This window comes from Myxocyprinus asiaticus, chromosome 45 (genome assembly GCF_019703515.2).
Source record: "Myxocyprinus asiaticus isolate MX2 ecotype Aquarium Trade chromosome 45, UBuf_Myxa_2, whole genome shotgun sequence".
Lineage (NCBI taxonomy): Eukaryota > Metazoa > Chordata > Actinopteri > Cypriniformes > Catostomidae > Myxocyprinus > Myxocyprinus asiaticus.
In genome coordinates, this window is record NC_059388.1 from 10,328,003 (window position 1) to 10,346,241 (window position 18,239).

At 38.8% G+C, this 18,239-nt stretch overlaps 1 protein-coding gene across 1 annotated transcript in view; it reads right to left on the minus strand.

Annotated features, from left to right (window-relative positions):
• The window catches only part of LOC127435396 (membrane-associated guanylate kinase, WW and PDZ domain-containing protein 2-like), a 311,603-nt gene that overhangs the window by 66,079 nt on the left and 227,285 nt on the right, over positions 1 to 18,239 (minus strand). Inside the window, exons 8-10 of the mRNA XM_051688849.1 lie at positions 15,925 to 16,046; positions 10,031 to 10,213; positions 1,228 to 1,845 (exon numbers count right to left, since the gene is read on the minus strand). Of these exons, the coding sequence (XP_051544809.1) occupies positions 1,228 to 1,845; positions 10,031 to 10,213; positions 15,925 to 16,046 (923 nt within the window). The remainder of the gene's footprint in view (positions 1 to 1,227; positions 1,846 to 10,030; positions 10,214 to 15,924; positions 16,047 to 18,239) is intronic.

The window sequence follows — 18,239 nt, forward strand, 5'->3', positions numbered from 1 at the left end:
ACGCAAAAAAATTGCTTGTTCTTCAGTTGGACCGTATGCCTTTAAAACAGCAGATACTGTAGGTCAGGGGTCGGCAACCTTTTTGACATGATATTATCAGCATAACAGATTGAGTGAAAAATCTGGGCAAAACCCGATGATTATGATATAATCATGATCCTGCATGTGAATTTTCACATGGTTTAAAGAGGGTGTACCAGTATGCTGGGTTGGAAATCTCAAGGAATAATAGTGGTGTTTTCCTTATTACATCACATGTTGCTCTGAAAGCAAAAAGAAACAAATGAAACACTGAATGTAGGCTGCCATCTGTGCAGCCTGACTGAATTAAAGTGGGCGTGTTTACTTGCGCGATTAACCGAATGTGAAGGGCTGCCGGCTCGTAATGCGCTAATGGCTTGCACATGCTGCATGAGTCTGTTGGGTGTACTGCAGTCGCGTCACATTTTAACTTTTTGCTTAGCCTCCCATTCAGCTCATGAAAACATGCTGCGTGACCATGAGGAAGGATTACATCATGATGTAGTTTGGAATGCAGGTGTGGAATTTATATAAATAAAATAGTCTACTTCTCTCTCACTGTTGCTGGCGTGCCAGTGATTACCCCTCCGCGTGCCGTAGGTTGCCGACCCCTGCTGTAGGTTGTTCCAAGCGTCTTGGAGAACTTGCCACAGATCTATACAGGGGCTAAATTGAGATTTTTGAGGATGGGGAACCCAGAGTAATCTCAAAATGACCAAACAGCGGCCAATTAATAAGCCTGGCTGATAAATTGGTCGAATCTGATTGGACGTGTTCTCAGAGTGCTGATATACGTTCCAACAGCACTGTGACGCTTTACTGTTTGTATCACTTAGCTTCTCAATGTTCGTGGCTTTCCGAATAGTGGTGGGGATTTTGATTCATAGTTCATTTCAATTTAACTTACTAATTTACTCACTGACCATTTCTGGTGATTGCATATTTACTCCAGTAGGTGGCAATAAATGAGCGTAAAGGAATATCACACTTGCAATGATGCTTTTATTCAGTCTATCAGCACAACAACAACAACCACAGCACTCTTATGATGATATTGCTTAACTATCACTATTCTAAATTACAGTTAGGCCAATGCTTTGATGCACTGAATGAATTTGAGCTTTAAGAGCAACTGTCGAATGAGTTTCTGTGGTCTCGAAAAGATCCCCAAAACACCCACACCACCACAAACATGTGCTGCCTTACCTGCCCCTCCCCTCTGTATGACCAGCGTGGCCTCTGCTCCAACTGGACACTCCTTCAGCAGCTCCACCACTTGCGTGTGTGACAGTGTTAACGCAGGTTGCTGGTTAATCTCCACAATGAGATCACTCTCGCACAGCCCCGGGCATCCCTGCGCCTCTAGAATCTGCTTTACCCTCTGCCCTCCATTGCTGTCTTCTATGGTGAATCCAAAACCATCCGCTCCTTTCACCATGGTAACCGTCAGCAGCTCTCCTCCGGCCACTCCTGACGATGCCATGGAGATGCTGTCCTTGAGCGGTCCGGTGTCCAGGTGGGTGTCTCCAGGGTGTGGCTGTCCCAACGTCGTTTGAAGGGGGTCAATGAAGCGAGCCGTACGGGACATGTACTCCATGTAGCTGTCGTAGCTGTTTCGACCGTTGACCAGTAGAGGGCGCTCAATGAGGCCGAGAGGGGATAGAAGGGTGCTGGCTGCATCCTCAGGGTCATAAGGAAGCGGGTAACCCCTGCACAGGACAAGGGTTACGCTCTGACCAATCGGGACCGATTGGAAAAGTTTCACCACGTCGGCGTGGGTGGTGCCCAAGACACAAACGTCATTGATGTAGACAATTACATCTCCTAGAGACAAAAAAATAAATAGGCACAAAGAAACAGATATTAGGGCTGTTCCAGAATGTAGTGAGCTGCCTACCTAGACACCATTTAAGGATTCAGAGGCATGCTCCCAATGCTAAGTGTTGTTCAAAAGGTTAGCAGCATATATACAGTATGGTGGCTTTTAAGATACCTCGTTTTGCCCATAATTTCATGTGTCCTTTACGGGCAGGTCTGCATCAGCATTAAAGGGATAGTTCCCCCAAAAATGAAAATTCTCTCAACATTTACTCACCCTAATGCCATGTCAGATGAGTGAATTTTTTTCTTCTGCTGAACACAAACAGAGATTTTTAGAAGAATATCTCAGCTCTGTAGGTCCATACAATGCAAATAAATGGTGACCAGAACTTTGAAGCTCCAAAAAGCACATAAAGGCTGCATAAAAGTAACCCACACAACTACAGTGGTTAAACCCATGTCTTCTGACACAATATAATAGCTGTGGTTGAGAAACAGATAAATATTTAAGTACTTTTTTTACAATAAATTCTCCTTCCCACCCAGAAGGTGGTGATATGCACAAAGAATGTGAATCGCCAAAAATCAAAAGAAGAAGAAAGTGAAAGTAGATATTTGTAGTAAAAAAGGACCTAAATATGTATCCGTTTCTCACCCATGCCTATCATAGATTTTACCACTGGAGTCATATGGATTACATTTATGCTGTCTTTATTTGCTTTTTTGAGCTTCAAAATTTTGGTCACCATTTATTTGCATTGTATGGACCTACAGAGCTGAGATATTCTTCTAAAAATCTCTGTTTGTGTTCAGCAGAAGAAAGAAAGTCATAAACATCTGGGACGGCATGAGGGTGAGTAAATGATGAGAGAATTTTTATATTTGGGTGAACTATCCCTTTAAGACAAATGTTTTTGTGAAACATCTTATGTGCCTAAGACTTTTGCACAGTATGGCATATATACAGTATATATACAGTATAATAATACTAATAATTAATTTTTTCATTAATTACAAATGTGAATCCAACATGAACCCGTAGTTATACTTGAAAAACTGACCCAAACCCGCCCCGAAACCTGACGGTTTGTTGGGTCGGGTAGCTGACCTCTACTTCATGGATAATGCAATGATCAAAATACATTGTGACAAACTCAGTGAAAAAGTTCTTCCAAGATGGATGAATTGAGAAAAATGCTGATTATAAATATGCTTATTCATTCGATACAGAAAAGTAACGATAAAAAGTACTGTAGTTCAATCTAATTAAAATGGACTTTTTCAGCCAAAATGTATTGTACTATGTATTTTAATTAGTGCTATCAGTTGATGAAAATTTGTAATCACGATTAATCGCATAATTTTTCATAGTTAATCATGATTAACTGCAGATTTTGAAAGTGCTTAAATTTTACTCTATATACAGTATACTTATTTTCCTGTCAAAATGCACTTAATTCCTTCTTAGGAAAGAAAACAATATGTAACATTAATGCTTTATTAACATTTTCCAAACAAAGTATTCCACATTAAGATTATGGCACCAATTCAAGTAACATTAAACATTTCCTAAAGTCTAAGTGGGAGGTTGAGTAATTGAAAAGACTATGCAACTACAAGTTGCACTTTCATTGTAACGCGTGTTATATCTCTTAAACTCTTATCCTCCACAGATTGCTGTAGCAGACTGTAGCTACAGCGATCGTGAAGCTGCATTCACGATTCGCATAAGGGTGTCTACATTAGCGTCATGCGCCGCTTTGAACTCCACATGAAAAGCACTTTCAAAAAACATTTCATTCTGCGTTTTGGTGTTAGTTAAGACTTGACGTGCTTCTGTGGTAATTAAATTGCACCTAACAGAGGCTGCAAAGTACTTGATTTATATCACAAGTCCCATCTGGGCTTGTTTTGTACAACAAATAGCCTTAAGAGGTCCTTTCTCCATCATCTGATCACTGAAACTGTGCGTGTGTTTGTGGTGTGAGCATCAGTGTAATGACTCTGGGAGCAAAAGTTCTGCCATTTTCCGACCAGTGTATATGCTGGTTTATGCTTTATTAATGGTAAATGCGTTAATCGCGATTAAGAAAAACTAACGCGTTAAACTTTTTTAATCACACACATTAACGCGTTAACTTTGACAGCTCTAACTGTAATACTTATTTGATTATTGTATTGTTAGCATAGCAACGTGCTAAAAGCAAACTCCATTGAAATAAATTGTGAGTCGAGTCTTCTGTGCGCTTCACGTGTCCTTGCGCTACCTATGCAGTGAGCCCAAAAGAAAGGCAGATGTCAGCTGCCTATGTAGAAGCAGACAGCAAAGCAGCTCACTAGGTTCTGGAACAGAGCTATTGAGTCAAATAACATAATAACATTTTACCTAATAAGAACATTCTCTCTAATCAGGATGAAAAACTTTTGCCAATTGGCCAGCTTTTAAGTCATCCAATATTTATTCATGTCGTTTCCCTTGGCAACTATGACAATTACAGCACACAAATTTGAAGGCACAAAAACTCTTTTCTCAATCCTACTGAAGTATCTCTCATATAACAACAGGCTTTAATTGTGATCTTTACCTCCCTTTCATCAAGACTGCTTACCAGACCTTCCAACTTCATTCACTTGTTCAATTTGTGGCTTGTCACTCATTTTTTTACTCTTTCCTCAGTAATTTACAGATAAGACGTACGCTTCATTAGTTGTGGAAATAACATACTCTTTGTTTGATGCCTCCTCTTTCATGTGTGTGGCATTGTACACTGTTTAAAATAGTCGAAATATAGCATGTCACACTACTGTACATTTTCCAAAAGTCTTTTTCAAATACCCACATACTTAAAGGTATAGTTCTCCCAAAAATGACTATTTTTGGTGAACCTTTCCTTTGACTTTATTCTTTTTCTGCATTGCAATCTCTGGTATTTCCTGCAGAAAATGCAAATCTAGTTTAGGCTTTGGCCTCTGTCTTGGAATGCTGATAAAAGCAAATAATTACAAATGCCATTGTTATGGAAATAAGATGAGGCTATGAGCAAACCTCAATAATCTAGCAAGAGCGGTCAATGTGTTTGTGAGATAAACAAGATCATTGGGTCTCAGAGTGTGTCTGTTTGTTACTGGTGCAATGCATCCATTTCCAAGCGACATTTCATGCAATGGCATACGCTCCTATCGATGGGCCTGGCCCCTCCTGGCTGGTGAGTAGTGTGCAGGAATTTTAATTATTCTTGGCAAATACGTTCGACATTTGACTAGAGCCTCTTGCGTCCCAATCAATAATCTCACATGCTTCTGGAGAGCAAATGATAGCGGTGTGACCCCGCTGTGCCACACCTAGCTTTGTGTCAGCATCAATCTAGACCAAACCAGCACAGGGCAAACCAGATCATTACACCTATCCAAACAAGGCATTACCATCCACTTAAAATTCAAACTCAATCCTAAAATACACTACATGCTAAAACTATGTGGTCATACGAGTACAAGTTTGGCTATTCCAGCTACACACTGATGCATACAATCAAGCATACAGCTATTCAATCTTGTATGGTCCAAAAAGAAATAATTTACTGAGTCTGGTGGTGGGAAGAGTGGAAGCTGTTATTGCAGCAACATAAGGAACAGCTACCTATTAATGCCCTTGTACAACAAGCACATATGGGAGTGGTTTGGGTGTCCACATACTTTTGGTCATATAGTGTATGGAGATAAAGTTGGTAAGTTCAGTTCAGTTCAAAAGTGAATCAGTTCAAGCTGTTGGTTTCAATAAATCGAAAATACAAATACGCGGTTTAAAAACTAAAGAAAATAAACTTGATCACTCAGAAATGTTAATGGAAGTCACTGCAGTTTTCACATGATAGAATGATTTAGTAAAAAAAATAAATATATATATGTACAATTTATTGTTATATTGTTGCATATAAATGAAATGATGATTAACTCTTGTTCTTTTATTCATTTAATGAGGAAAACATTATTAAAGCAATATCACACAAGCAAGAGTGCTGTTAGTCTCACATAGCCAGATCTATGACAATGGCATAGGTGTGGGCTCTATAGCAGCTTCAGCTGGCCAAGAACCGCCAATTTAGACAGGAAAAGCCATCTAACTGACATGTTAAGCGACCAATCACGGTTTTGTCATTACGGGGTGTTTAAGGGCAGTGTTATCAGAGATGTATCATACCATAATAAAAGACCAACATAGGGGAACAAATATTTATATAATGGAGCATGAGTCTTCAACAGCAATTGTGAGCGATTGCACAGAAAACACACAGGGAACAGCAGAAAATGTGTAGAGGGTCTTAGTACAGCAAAGAATAAATTCTATTAATGCATTTATAAAAAAAAAAAAAAAAAAGAATCTGGTTTAAAGTGAGGCCCTTACAATAAAAGTAAACTGGGCCAATCTGTATAAATTAAACTACTCAAAAGTCAAAAATGTCAAAAGTATAACCACGAGATGCAAAGATTATACATGTTCACGTGATTTTAATGTGATAAAATCACTTGCAAATGCAGTGCTGGTAAAGTCATGTTAACATGTATAATGTTTACATCTTGTGGCTATACTTCTGAATACCTTTTAATTCATTTCAGAGCAAATCCAATCCATACATATCGAGATATTTATTGAATATCTTCAAAAGGCGTTTGTTGAATTTTTTTTTACTCCAGTGAACATTTCACAGGTTTATTTTTGAAAGTCAGTTTCTCTATAGGCACGTACCTTAGAGTCTTGGCTACAAAAAAAAGCTATGAACATTTTCACTGTTATTGCCCAGGAAAAAAAGATACAGTTCATTGTGCACATGTTGAATGTTTGTGACAACTTACCCCAAACAGCGGGGCATGTTGTCACAGTATATGGGGTAAGTTGTCGCAATGGAACCTGCCATTACACCAGTAGCAAATTTGCATAATTTTACTTTTCACCCCAAATCCTATCATTACTGAGATACTGTATAGCCCTTGTAACAACTTCTCCGTGTGACAACTAGCCCCGGTCTCCCCTATATATTTTTTTATCTATATCGCTAACCCTATTTCAAGATAAATAAACATTATAAACTCTGCTGCTTCACTACAGACTTTAGTGTCTGAAGGGGAAGAGGGGCTGCGTACATCTAACGACAGAGACTAACTAAGAAGAGCTCTGAGAACAAACGTCTGAGTCGTCTCATGTCAGCGCATGCCAGGAAGCCCAGAGGAGCACCTGCTCTGCCACTGGAATTCTAAATGAACACAATCAATACACAATCCACCGCACACTGTCGCTGAGCAACAACAACAGACACTCTACTTTATGTGAATGAAGCATTAAACATCTAATATATGCAGAGCTCTTCTAGCAGGCTTATGAGTCATGTGCTTCCTGTCCCTAAGCAGCATACTAGTGCACCTGATTCAACTCATTATGTGCTTGTTAAGTTCTTTATGAGAGGACTCTGGCGCAGCTGTGAGGGGCAGAGTAAACATATACACCATGGAGGCATCTATTATGCGCTTGTATAGGGTGGATGGCAGAACTCGGGTAGTGAAGTATGACATGCAAAAGATCACAGCAGTCCGCATGATGGATTTAATTTATCAGCAAATACTTGGCCAGGAGGAAAGGGGAAAGAGCAATATATGTCATGTTTGTCACATTAATGGTAAATTGTGGATGAGGTGTTAAACAGGTAGTCATTGTGGTAGTCTTGGTCTTGTTTTCAGAAAAGTCTAACAAGGGGCCTGGGTAGCTCAGCAAGCAAAGACGCTGACTACCACGCCTGGAGTCGCGAGTTTGAATCCAGGGTGTGCTGAGTGACTCCAGCCAGGTCTCCTAAGCAACCAAATTGGCCCGGTTGCTAGGGAGGGTAGAGTCACATGGGGTAAACTCCTCGTGGTCGCTATGTGGTTCCTGCTCTCAGTGGGGTGCATGGTAAATTGTGCGTGGATGCCGCGGAGAATAGCGTGAAGCCTCCGCATGCGCTAGGTCTCCACGGTAATGTGCTCAACAAGCCATGTGATAAGATGCGCGGATTGACATCTCAGACGCGGAGGCAACTGAGATTCATCCTCAACCACCTGGATTGAGGCGAGTCACTACACCACCATGAGGACTTAGAGCACATTGGGAATTGGGCATTCCAAATTGATGAGAAAAAGGGGAGGAAAAAAAAAAGTCTAACAAAATTTAGCAAAACAAATCTAACAAAAGAATAATAATAATAACAAAATTGCCAGTGGGGTAAGAAATGGTAAATGGTCTGCACTTATATAGTGCTTTTTTTACCCTGTGATTAGTGGCCAACCCACTCTACCACCTGAGCCACAGCCGCCCAAATAAATGTAAAAAATAAATAAATAAATAAATAAAAAGTACATTTTTCTTTCACAATCAGCAAACAATCTGGAAATATATTTTATAATTGTTAATGGAAATATTTAAAGAGAGAACGGAAAATGAGAGAGATGAAAAGGGTAGACATAATAAGTTTTGTCTTCAGCCTAATTCCAAGATAATCCTGGGTTAACTGAACTGTCTATATAAATTGTATAAATGCCAAAATAAATAAAATGATAAAAAAAAAAAAAAAAATGTCTTTAAAACGTTTTTCCTTAAGCATAATCCTCACTGTATTTCGATTTTATATGAAAACAAAACGTAATATGTTACGTCATTTTGCCTCTCAAATAAATTCATAGCGTTTTAAGGATGTTTAGATATTTTTACTGAAAAAAAATAAATAAATAAAAAAAAAAATATATATATATATATATATATATATATATATATATATATATATTTTTTTTTTTTTTTTTTTTTGCTGGGTAGCCCACCCAAAGTGAAATCTCATTGGTCTAAAATCCCACTTTACATAGCTGTATGATAAATGTCAACCATGCTCTGATTGGCTTTAATTGTTTCGTGCCACACTGTAGAGTAATGCAAAAGAAATGCATTACTGTATATACAACAATGTAACTTTTAAGTAATTAGTTGCTTTTGTTAGAAGTAATGCAAAAAATGGGATGCATTACTTTTAAACGTAACATTCCCCTGCACTGGTGTTGCTCATCTATGTGCTCTCATCTGTGAGTAGGTTTCTTCCCTGAGCACCGCAAGCCTCCCTAATCTAGCAGAATTGGGAATTTCGCATTAACATGGACCTGAAGCTCCTCCACAGCACTGTCTAATTATGTGTGTGTGTGTGTGACTGTGGAACAGCACAAGTAGGACAAGGAGCCCAGGGGAGCAGGAAGGGTGGAAGAGAGGTACACAGAGGAGAGGAAAGGAGCAGAGGATCATTTTCACCAGTACCAACAACAATAATAAAAATAAAGTGGCATCCTGGGAGATGCAGTCTATATTCTGAATATATAAAAACAAAGTTTGAAACAAACGTAGGGGTATTTCACTAAGAATCAATGTGTCCACTGATAGTTTTGTTTATTGCACATTGTACATTCTAGCGCTGTCTGTGTGGTTTTATCATCTGATTTACAAAAGGACAGTACTGGGTAGATTACTTTGGAATTGTAATCCAGAACTGATTACAAATTAAATGACTAAAATTGTTATTAGTTACATATAAACAAGTATGTTTAGATATATATATAAAAAAAATAAAAAAAATAAAGTATAGTAACTGTGTTCCAGCACATTTGTTAGGTTGGACTGTGGGTTGTGAATATGAAGCAGGGTGCTACAGTGGTAACTGTTTCGTTTGTACCACACAACACACTACAACATAAATACATAGAGCACTACAGTTTCTTTTGACAGAAACCTTACCCTCAAAACTGCTTTAATAGTGTGTTTGAGTTTTGAGTAATCCTGCCACAGTCACACTCCCAACTACACTGGGCTAAAGTTATAGGATTTATAAGCCACAATGTGATTAATAGACACTTCCCCTGTTACAGACAGCACACACACACACACACACACACACACATACACACAGTGCCAATAAATACACGGTCCATCAAGACACTTAACCCCTGACTGTCTCTAACGCACTATAAACCAATAAAATGACATTTTCACTCTGCAACCCCAGCAGTCGTATGGACACAAACAGAGACTGAGAGATAATAGCCAGCTGGGAACTCAGTTTGAGTGAGAATAGCACATTAGCACCATTCAAACGTCGACCTGCCAGCATGAAAGCATGTATGAGTTTACCTGTAGCCATTTTCCCATCCTGTGCTGCAGGCCCATCTGGTATAACACTTTTGACCTGTAGAAACTCATCCGGTTCGTCACCGCCAATGATGGTGAAGCCAAATCCCATGTTGCTTTTCTGCAGAGCTGTCGAAAGGAAGCTGCCCTTCAGCTGTGTGGGGTCCCGTGTGAATCGAGGCTTTTCTGCCAGGGAAAAAAGATGTAGTAACACACTAGTTCACAATAAAGCAATGCCAATTGAAGATATCCAGAAATGTATGGGGTACTTTGTAAGCCACTTCAAAATCATTACAAGCAGCCAATCACGCCACATTGGGGAATCCTGGGTAGAAGGCCAAGCACTCTGCTTGCAGCCAAACATACAACAGAAGAGTGGGAAAGGATGGCTTGTTTTTTGCTCAAGCCTCACTTTGGCACTTCAAACACACTCCAATGTTACATTTAATGTTGTTTAGCCATGACCAGGGTTGTCTCTGGAGACTTAAGCAAAAAACAAACAAACAAACAAAAAACAAAAACAAAAAAAAAGCCAGGAGAAGAACCAGTACAGGCAGACGGGTTCTTCTATTCTCTCAGAGAGGAGAAAAGCATCCTTATAAACCATTCTGGAGAAGCTCTTTCGCTGCAATCGCACAACAAGGACCTTTGTACTGAAGAGATGCTTCTACAAAACTAGAGATGCTTGCTTCAGTACACTGTATGGAGTTACAAGATCCCTTTCATAGTTACTTCATCTCCTTTTCTTGTTTAGAGTTTGTTTGGTCAACCATCAAGGTCCAATGTAAACCTTTAGCCATTTCTGCTATGCGTTTGTTAGGGGCAACAGTTGGTCCAGATACCCAGCTGAAAACCCAGCTTAAACCTGCATGAAGTTCGCAAGCTGATCCAGGCTGGCTAGGAGCTGGTCTAGTTGATCAACCAACATAATCTATGTTGGTTGAACAAGTTGGTATTGGTTAAGCTAGATAATAGAGCACAACAGCCTGGTTCCGGAAGTAAAAATCCCATTTTTTTTCCATAGCGGAATTGATTTTTAATGGTAACGTATAACCTTCAAAGACCTTGAGCACTGAGGTTGTTAATCGATGGTAAGCACGTCTGTTGAAGCTATCAGCCTGCATTATTTCATCTTCATTAAAAAAATAAATAAATAAAATAAATAAATTTAATAGAGGAATTTCTGGTGAAGAACTACACAATCCATGATCCTGATGAGAAAATACAATCAAGGCCAACAAAGCACAGCAAAAGAGCTCTAAAGTGTCTGCCATGATGCACTGGGAATGACGCAATGGAGTCAGTTTCCCTTCACTTTCAACTACTCATCTATTTGTATACTGTATATCTGAATATTTTGCAATACACTTTAAATATATTGTTTCTATACTTCTAATCAACAACTTTAAATCAATAATTTTATATTTTTCTATTGTTTTTAATTCAATTATGTAATTTGCAATGCTTCATGGGATTGTAGTTCGTGCCCTCATAAAGCGTAAAATTTGTCTTTTTGTCCGATTACTTTTTTGATTTAAATCAAAGTAAGTAAAGTTGTGATTCACCTCAGGGATGGTTGGTTTGGCTCATGGCTTAGAACTCTTTTGTGAAGACTTTTAGGAAATCCCTATGGAAACATATGAATGGTAAAAGTACTTATGGAACCAAGAAAAGTACGCAGGCACTGTTGTGCTCTATAGGGCTGTAGAAAAAGTTAATATTTCCGAAATCGACTAGTAAGTGGGTTGTCTGAATGACAACTAGTCGATTACCATGACTTCATTAAATAGGACATGTTTCTGGATCAACCTATTCTCAAATAGATTTAGGGGTATGTTATGGTTAGGACTATGTTTGTTTGACACGAATGGCAAAACCTCTGTCATCTTAACTAGTCAGAAACAAAGCATATGGGTGCTAAGTTTAGCCCTTATTCAACAAATAAAATAATAATAGGCTAAATAACTATTACAGTTTATTGCACAAAACCATCATATTCCTCACAAATAAGAGATTTTGCATAATAAAGGGAACATTGTTCACAGCAGGTGATTTGAAGGCTGACGGTAATTGTCTTTATTTATTGTTGAAGGTGGTAAATTTTTATAAAATCTGTGCTGTAGTGGCAATGCTTTAAAGGGATGCATTTAGGGAAGTAATAATTGTATGAAGATATTTTAAAGACTGTTGCTATTGCTGGTTTCCATACAATTGCAGTTGATAGTGACTCATTTTAAAGCTTATAAAAGCACCCAAAAGTATCATAAAAGTAGTCAATGTGACTCATTCAACATATTCCAAGTCTTCTGAATCAATAACATTAACTTTGTATTATGACTGAAACTGACCGAAAGTTGTTATTCACTCTCAAATCAAATAATTCATCAACTCTCTGTATACAGAGCATAAATCAAATACAGCGACACATCAGTAACATCAAACCTCATTGGTTCTTGCATCATGATGTCATGACATTTGGTCATTAGACACGTAAGAACCAATGAGGTCTGGTGTTACTGACATATCGGCATATTTGATTTAGGCTTTGCAATACATTGGTTTGATTTGAGAGTGTATATCAAAAAAAATTTCAGCCTGTTCATTACACAGAGGGATTGTATGCCTTCAAAAAACTTGGAATATGATGCATGAGTCACATGGACTACTTTTATGACTCATTTGGATGCTTTTTTAAGCTTTAAAGTGAGTCACTATCAACTGCTTTTGTATGGAAATCAGCAATTGCAACATTTTTTAAGTATCTCCTTTCGTGTTCCGCAAATAAAGCAAGTCATACGGGTTTGGAACGAAATGAGGGTGAGTAAATAATGAAAGAATTTTAATCTTTGGGCAAACTATTTAATCGATCTCACTAATCTCTATTCAAGTCGGTTTTAGACGACTAGTCGACCATCCTGTCCCATCCTTACTAGATAAGGTAGCCTGATGGAAGAAACCAGCACACCAGCATCCCATGCTGGGAACCAACATCCCCAACACAACATATGCTGGTCACCAGATATGCAGGTGTTTTCGGCAGGGTAGATGTACTCATGCGTATCCTAAAAGCGCAGGCAAAAAGAAAATACAAAAACCAAAAAAAAATAAATAAAAATAAAGCCAACAAAATAGCCTCCACTGGTTTAGAAACTGAGAGAATACTCCGTGGAGGAACTTAAGAACTATGCAAAAAAGCCAGGAAAGAGACTTCTGCTGTAGTTCCTCCACTGCACAAGGGGGTGCCATTTCAGGGACGTACCATGCAGTCCAAACACACCAGCCCGGTACAGGGGGGCCTCAGACAGGTCAGTGAGACTGTGAGAACGCTCGGGAGCGGGACCCACGTATGCCAGTCTGGCCCTGGGTAAGGTAGCAGAGGAGGGGCTCTCCTCCACTGTTATAAAGAAGAAAAACCCTCAACTCACACAGGAAATGGATACATGTCATTTGAGGATACAAGGGAGAACCACTGCACAAAGAAGAGTTAAGTTTCAATAGGAAATGTAAGGTGATTTTGCCAAGTATGTTTCTGGATCAACATCCTAATTGAACGTGCCTAAGATTTGCTGGTCACCCAACCTGGTCATACTGACCTGTAGGCTGGTTTTGATGGGATTTGGGACACTTTTCAGCTGGTCATTCTGTGAGACCAGATTGCCGACCAGCTGAACCAGCTGAGTACCAGCATGACGAGGATGGGAAACCAGCTTAAACCAGCTAAGACTGGTTTAGGAAGTTTTTTTTTTTTTTTTTTTTATCTTTTAGAAAGGTAGAACAATATTCCAATCAACCAATCAGATTTTAGGGTTAGGTTCAGGGTTAAGCATAAGGCTGTGGTAAGGGTTAGGCTTAAGGCTAATTTATACTTACTGGTCGAACAGGCTTCACTCAGTTCGCCTACAAATGATGATGAAATGCAGTACATTTTTCTTCTGCCAATGTGTTCGCTTGATGATATTTCTCTTGTTCGTTTTCATCTCTGAAATTCTTGACCTAGGAGAACTCAGCTGGTCGAATAGCATTGATGATTGGTTGAAACTAATCATGGGTGTGGTTTCGACATGACTATTTTTATTTACAATCATGCGTACCAGCTGAGGAGTTGTTACCTAGGTTACTGTGGTTAAAATGGATAACTTTGAAGCCCGTCTCTCAAGACAGCTTACCTAATGTGTGGTCTGCCAGAGAGTTGACAGCCTTCAGTGACACTACCCTCAACAAAAACATTTTTAAATGACGTAGTATTTTTTTCTTTTCTTTTTTTTCCCTCCCCTTTTCTCTGCAATTTGGAATGCCCAATTCCCAATGTGCTCTAAGTCCTCGTGGTGGCGTAGTGACTCGCCTAAATCAGGGTGGCGGAGGGAGAATCTCAGTTGCCTCTGCATCTGAGACCGTCAATCCGAGCATCTTATCACGTGGCTTGCTGAGCGCGTTACCATGGAGACATAGTGCGAGTGCAGGCGTCACGCTATTCTCCGCGGCATCCATGCACAACACACCACGTGCCCCACCAAGAGCGAGAACCACATTATAGCGACCACGAGGAGTTTACCCCATGTGACTCTACCCTCCCAAGCAACCGGGCCAATTTGGTTGCTTAGGAGACCTGGCTGGAGTCACTCAGCATGCCCTGGATTCAAACTCGCGACTCCAGGGGTGGTAGTTAGCGTCTTTGCTCGCTGAGCTATCCAGGCCCCTAGTGCGTAGTATTAACGCTGGCTTCGTTCGCCTAGGGTGCTTTAGTTCATCCATGAGTATGAATCAGGCTTTAGGGTTTAGTGTTTAGGCTTAGGTTAGGGTTAGGTGGGGTTCCACTACATTCTTATAAACCAATTATTTCCCTCTAATTTTAGAATTTGTTTATGGTTAGGGTTGGGACTATGCATTTTGACATGTTGTTCCAGAACAATCAAAAGAAACTGTTTCAGGAACATATACTTGGCAAAATCACAGTCACCAGAAAGGTACTGTAGATGTAGCAATGAAACTACATCATGATTTATGCTAAAAAGTCAATCTCTCCTGTGGTCACAAGATCTTATTTAAAACAGAGATTTCAAGTGTCACAACTGTGGAAAAGCTATATTACCATGGGACTTTTGTTATAAATGTTACTCACCAATGTCCAATATAGCCAATTCAGCAACAACATATTTGAGGCCATAACTGGTCTGTCTAATGACTATGTAAGTCAGGTAAATGCTCTTTCTGAAAGCTGGACCAAAAGAGGAAGCAAAAGTAATTCTTGTTAACCCCCTTCTGGCTGAACATGTGCTGCCCCTTAACTTCATGTCGGTAACAGCATGACCATGCTGAATGGATTAGCTGAGACAGGAATTATTGCTAGAAATCCTAACCATAATGAGGACGCTGCTAAGATCATATAATGAAAAGGGACACATTCTCAATGGATAACAGGGTCTCAAAGAGAACAGGAAGCATTTCAGTTTGAGTGCACATCAACTGTACAGTTGAAGACGTAGTATCTCCAAAGGTCTTGGTGTATGGAAGTAGTATAAAATTATGATTTAACAACTTCAAATACACATTTGTACATAGTAATTAATGTAAGTGCTAAAAAATATAAGCTTCATATTTCGTCTTAAACCCCGACAATTGAACTTAAGTTCACACAGATGGAACGTTACCAAAGTCTGAGCTCAAATGTGATACTATGGAGACAGACATGAACAAAAAACAGTAATTCCACCATATTTAACCTTAAACATATCATTGCATTTAGAGCAAATAAGTGTTATTTTGATATCATCAGTGTGGCTAAGCAGGAGAGTTTGGGAACACCATGGCATTTTAACTAGACTTGCATACCGCTGTGCTGTTAGTACCACACAATAAAATTCAATTTGTCATTTGATTGAATGTTAATAATACTTTACCTCTGTAGACAGCAGGCAGGGGGAGAGAGGATAGGCCTTGACTCTGCATCTGCTGTTGCTGTTGTAGTCTTCTCTTGGCCTCTAGAACAGGATTTTCAAACTGAGTCCTTCGGTTTATGTGACTGCAATCAGAAAATTGCATACAGAAACTCATACAACAGTTTGTTTTAAAACATGTGAAATTTAGAGAAGCTACATACTAACAAATGAACAAGCCAACACAGAATATGTGCTAAAAGAACTTCCTGTATAAGCAGAAAAGCTCAGCAACATTTCAATGATTTGGAACACACTTATCTTTCACAGTGTTCACACATCTCCCATCTTGAGCATTTATTAAGAACAATAATGGTCTCATTAGGCTAAGTAGCTGAGGCTAAGTAGCATTGGCTAACTGAGGGTGAGTAAGCCTACAATAAAAAAAAAAATAAAAAAAAACAGTTTAAACCAGCCTATGAAATTGGCTTGCTGGTCATTTGTCAGCTAGTTAAGCTGGTAGGCCAGCTTTGCAACCAGCTAAACACCTTCGGCTAGTTTTTGTATTACTTCAGCAGGGCAATTAGCCCCAGTTAGCCTAGCTAGCCACAGATAGCTTATGCTGTGCTCTCAGCTACATACCAATAGTACTCGCAGCTCCATTTAACACATTATACCATGTTTAAATGTTTTAAAATTTTGAACCAGCCACACGTGTGTACTTAAAAAGTAGTATTGATGTATTATATGTGCCTCAGTGCTTAAAACAAGGATTGAGTTTGGAAAATAAGGTGTTTACTACCGTTAAACTTTTGCTTGGAGCACACTTCAAAAACTATGAAATTACGAACTTTAGTGCCTTTAAATGGTTTTAGGACACAAATCCAAGACTTTTAAAACAGACATTTTGCAAAGTGTCAGTGTTTTAATGTATAGTTAATTATGTATAGTCAATACATTTGTTTTTCATATTTATATTTCATATTTATTTTCATACTTATTTTATGGTTGTAGTGTTTACTGTTCATTGTAATGTTTGAAGCTGCCATTTTGGCCAGATCCCTTTCAAAGAGATTTAAAAAGATTTGAATCCCAAGGGACTAACCTGGTAAAAATAAAATGTAATAATAGCAACAATAACATTTATCCTTCTGACCAAAGCTATCCATTCTATATCATGGCTATGACAATATATAATGCAATTTACCCCTTGCGTTGGGACTGCTAAATGTACTTTCATCTTTGAAAAACCTGATCAATGCAAATTATCTTGCCCAAAAAATAAAAACTGAAAGCATTAGTGTTGATTTTAACACATTTTAACAACTCATTTAAAATCGAACAGGCTCTGGTTATTAAGTACAACATCAGCCCAATTAGTCCTTATCTTTGTTTAAAGAATGATCCGACAATGGGCTCAGACAGTAATCAGAACATTGTTAAAGGGAAATGGATCTCTGGACAGTCTGTTCAACACTGTCAGTGTTAATTCAATCTTTTTGACGAGTGCTGATAAAAACAGTCATTTGCAAATGGCAAAGACAATTAGGACCCATTAAGAGCCATTCTTTTGAAAAGGGGTAATGACTCTTTGTAAAGATGTGTCATTTGTGATTATAGCTTTGTGCCAACACAAAGCAAGATACATTTTTTGAGGTAGATAGATTTTGATTTATTTTGGGGACTAAGGCCTGATGATTGATACAACTGATCAAAGTATAATAAGCAATCAGATTTTTCTTTATCCAAAAAAATATTTGTAGTACTTTATCCAAGATCAGTTTCACATTTTCTTACAGCACATCAGCATTAGGTTTGGCAAAGAAGAAACAGGCAGAGTGCACTTTAATTTAATTTGTTAAACCAATTCAAACCTTTAAACCATCAGTTGTAAGGGTAAAGTTATGCTACATAAAATACAGAGAGCACAACAATACACATTAAGCAATGATTATCCTTATGCATTATGTTCTCATTATGTCTTCTGTGAAAAGCCACCAGACACATATTTACAGTGAATTACAGTCATTTCACACCAGATGCAGCTTCACATTCCCCCAGCTGTCATCAACCACAACATAAAACACACAGCCATACAGTTACTATTCACCCTTCCATAGACAGACCAAATGACCGACCGACCAACAGACAGATAGATACCAATGGATGGATGGATGGATATATTGTGACTGCATGGTTCAATTTGATGAAATAATTTGGGGTGGTGTTCCAAACATGCCATAATCCCATTTGAAGACAACAGGAGTGAATGTAGCCCTGCAAAACATTTATGAGGCAGTTCGAAGAAAATGTTTGTGGTTGTGTATCCACATGCTGCT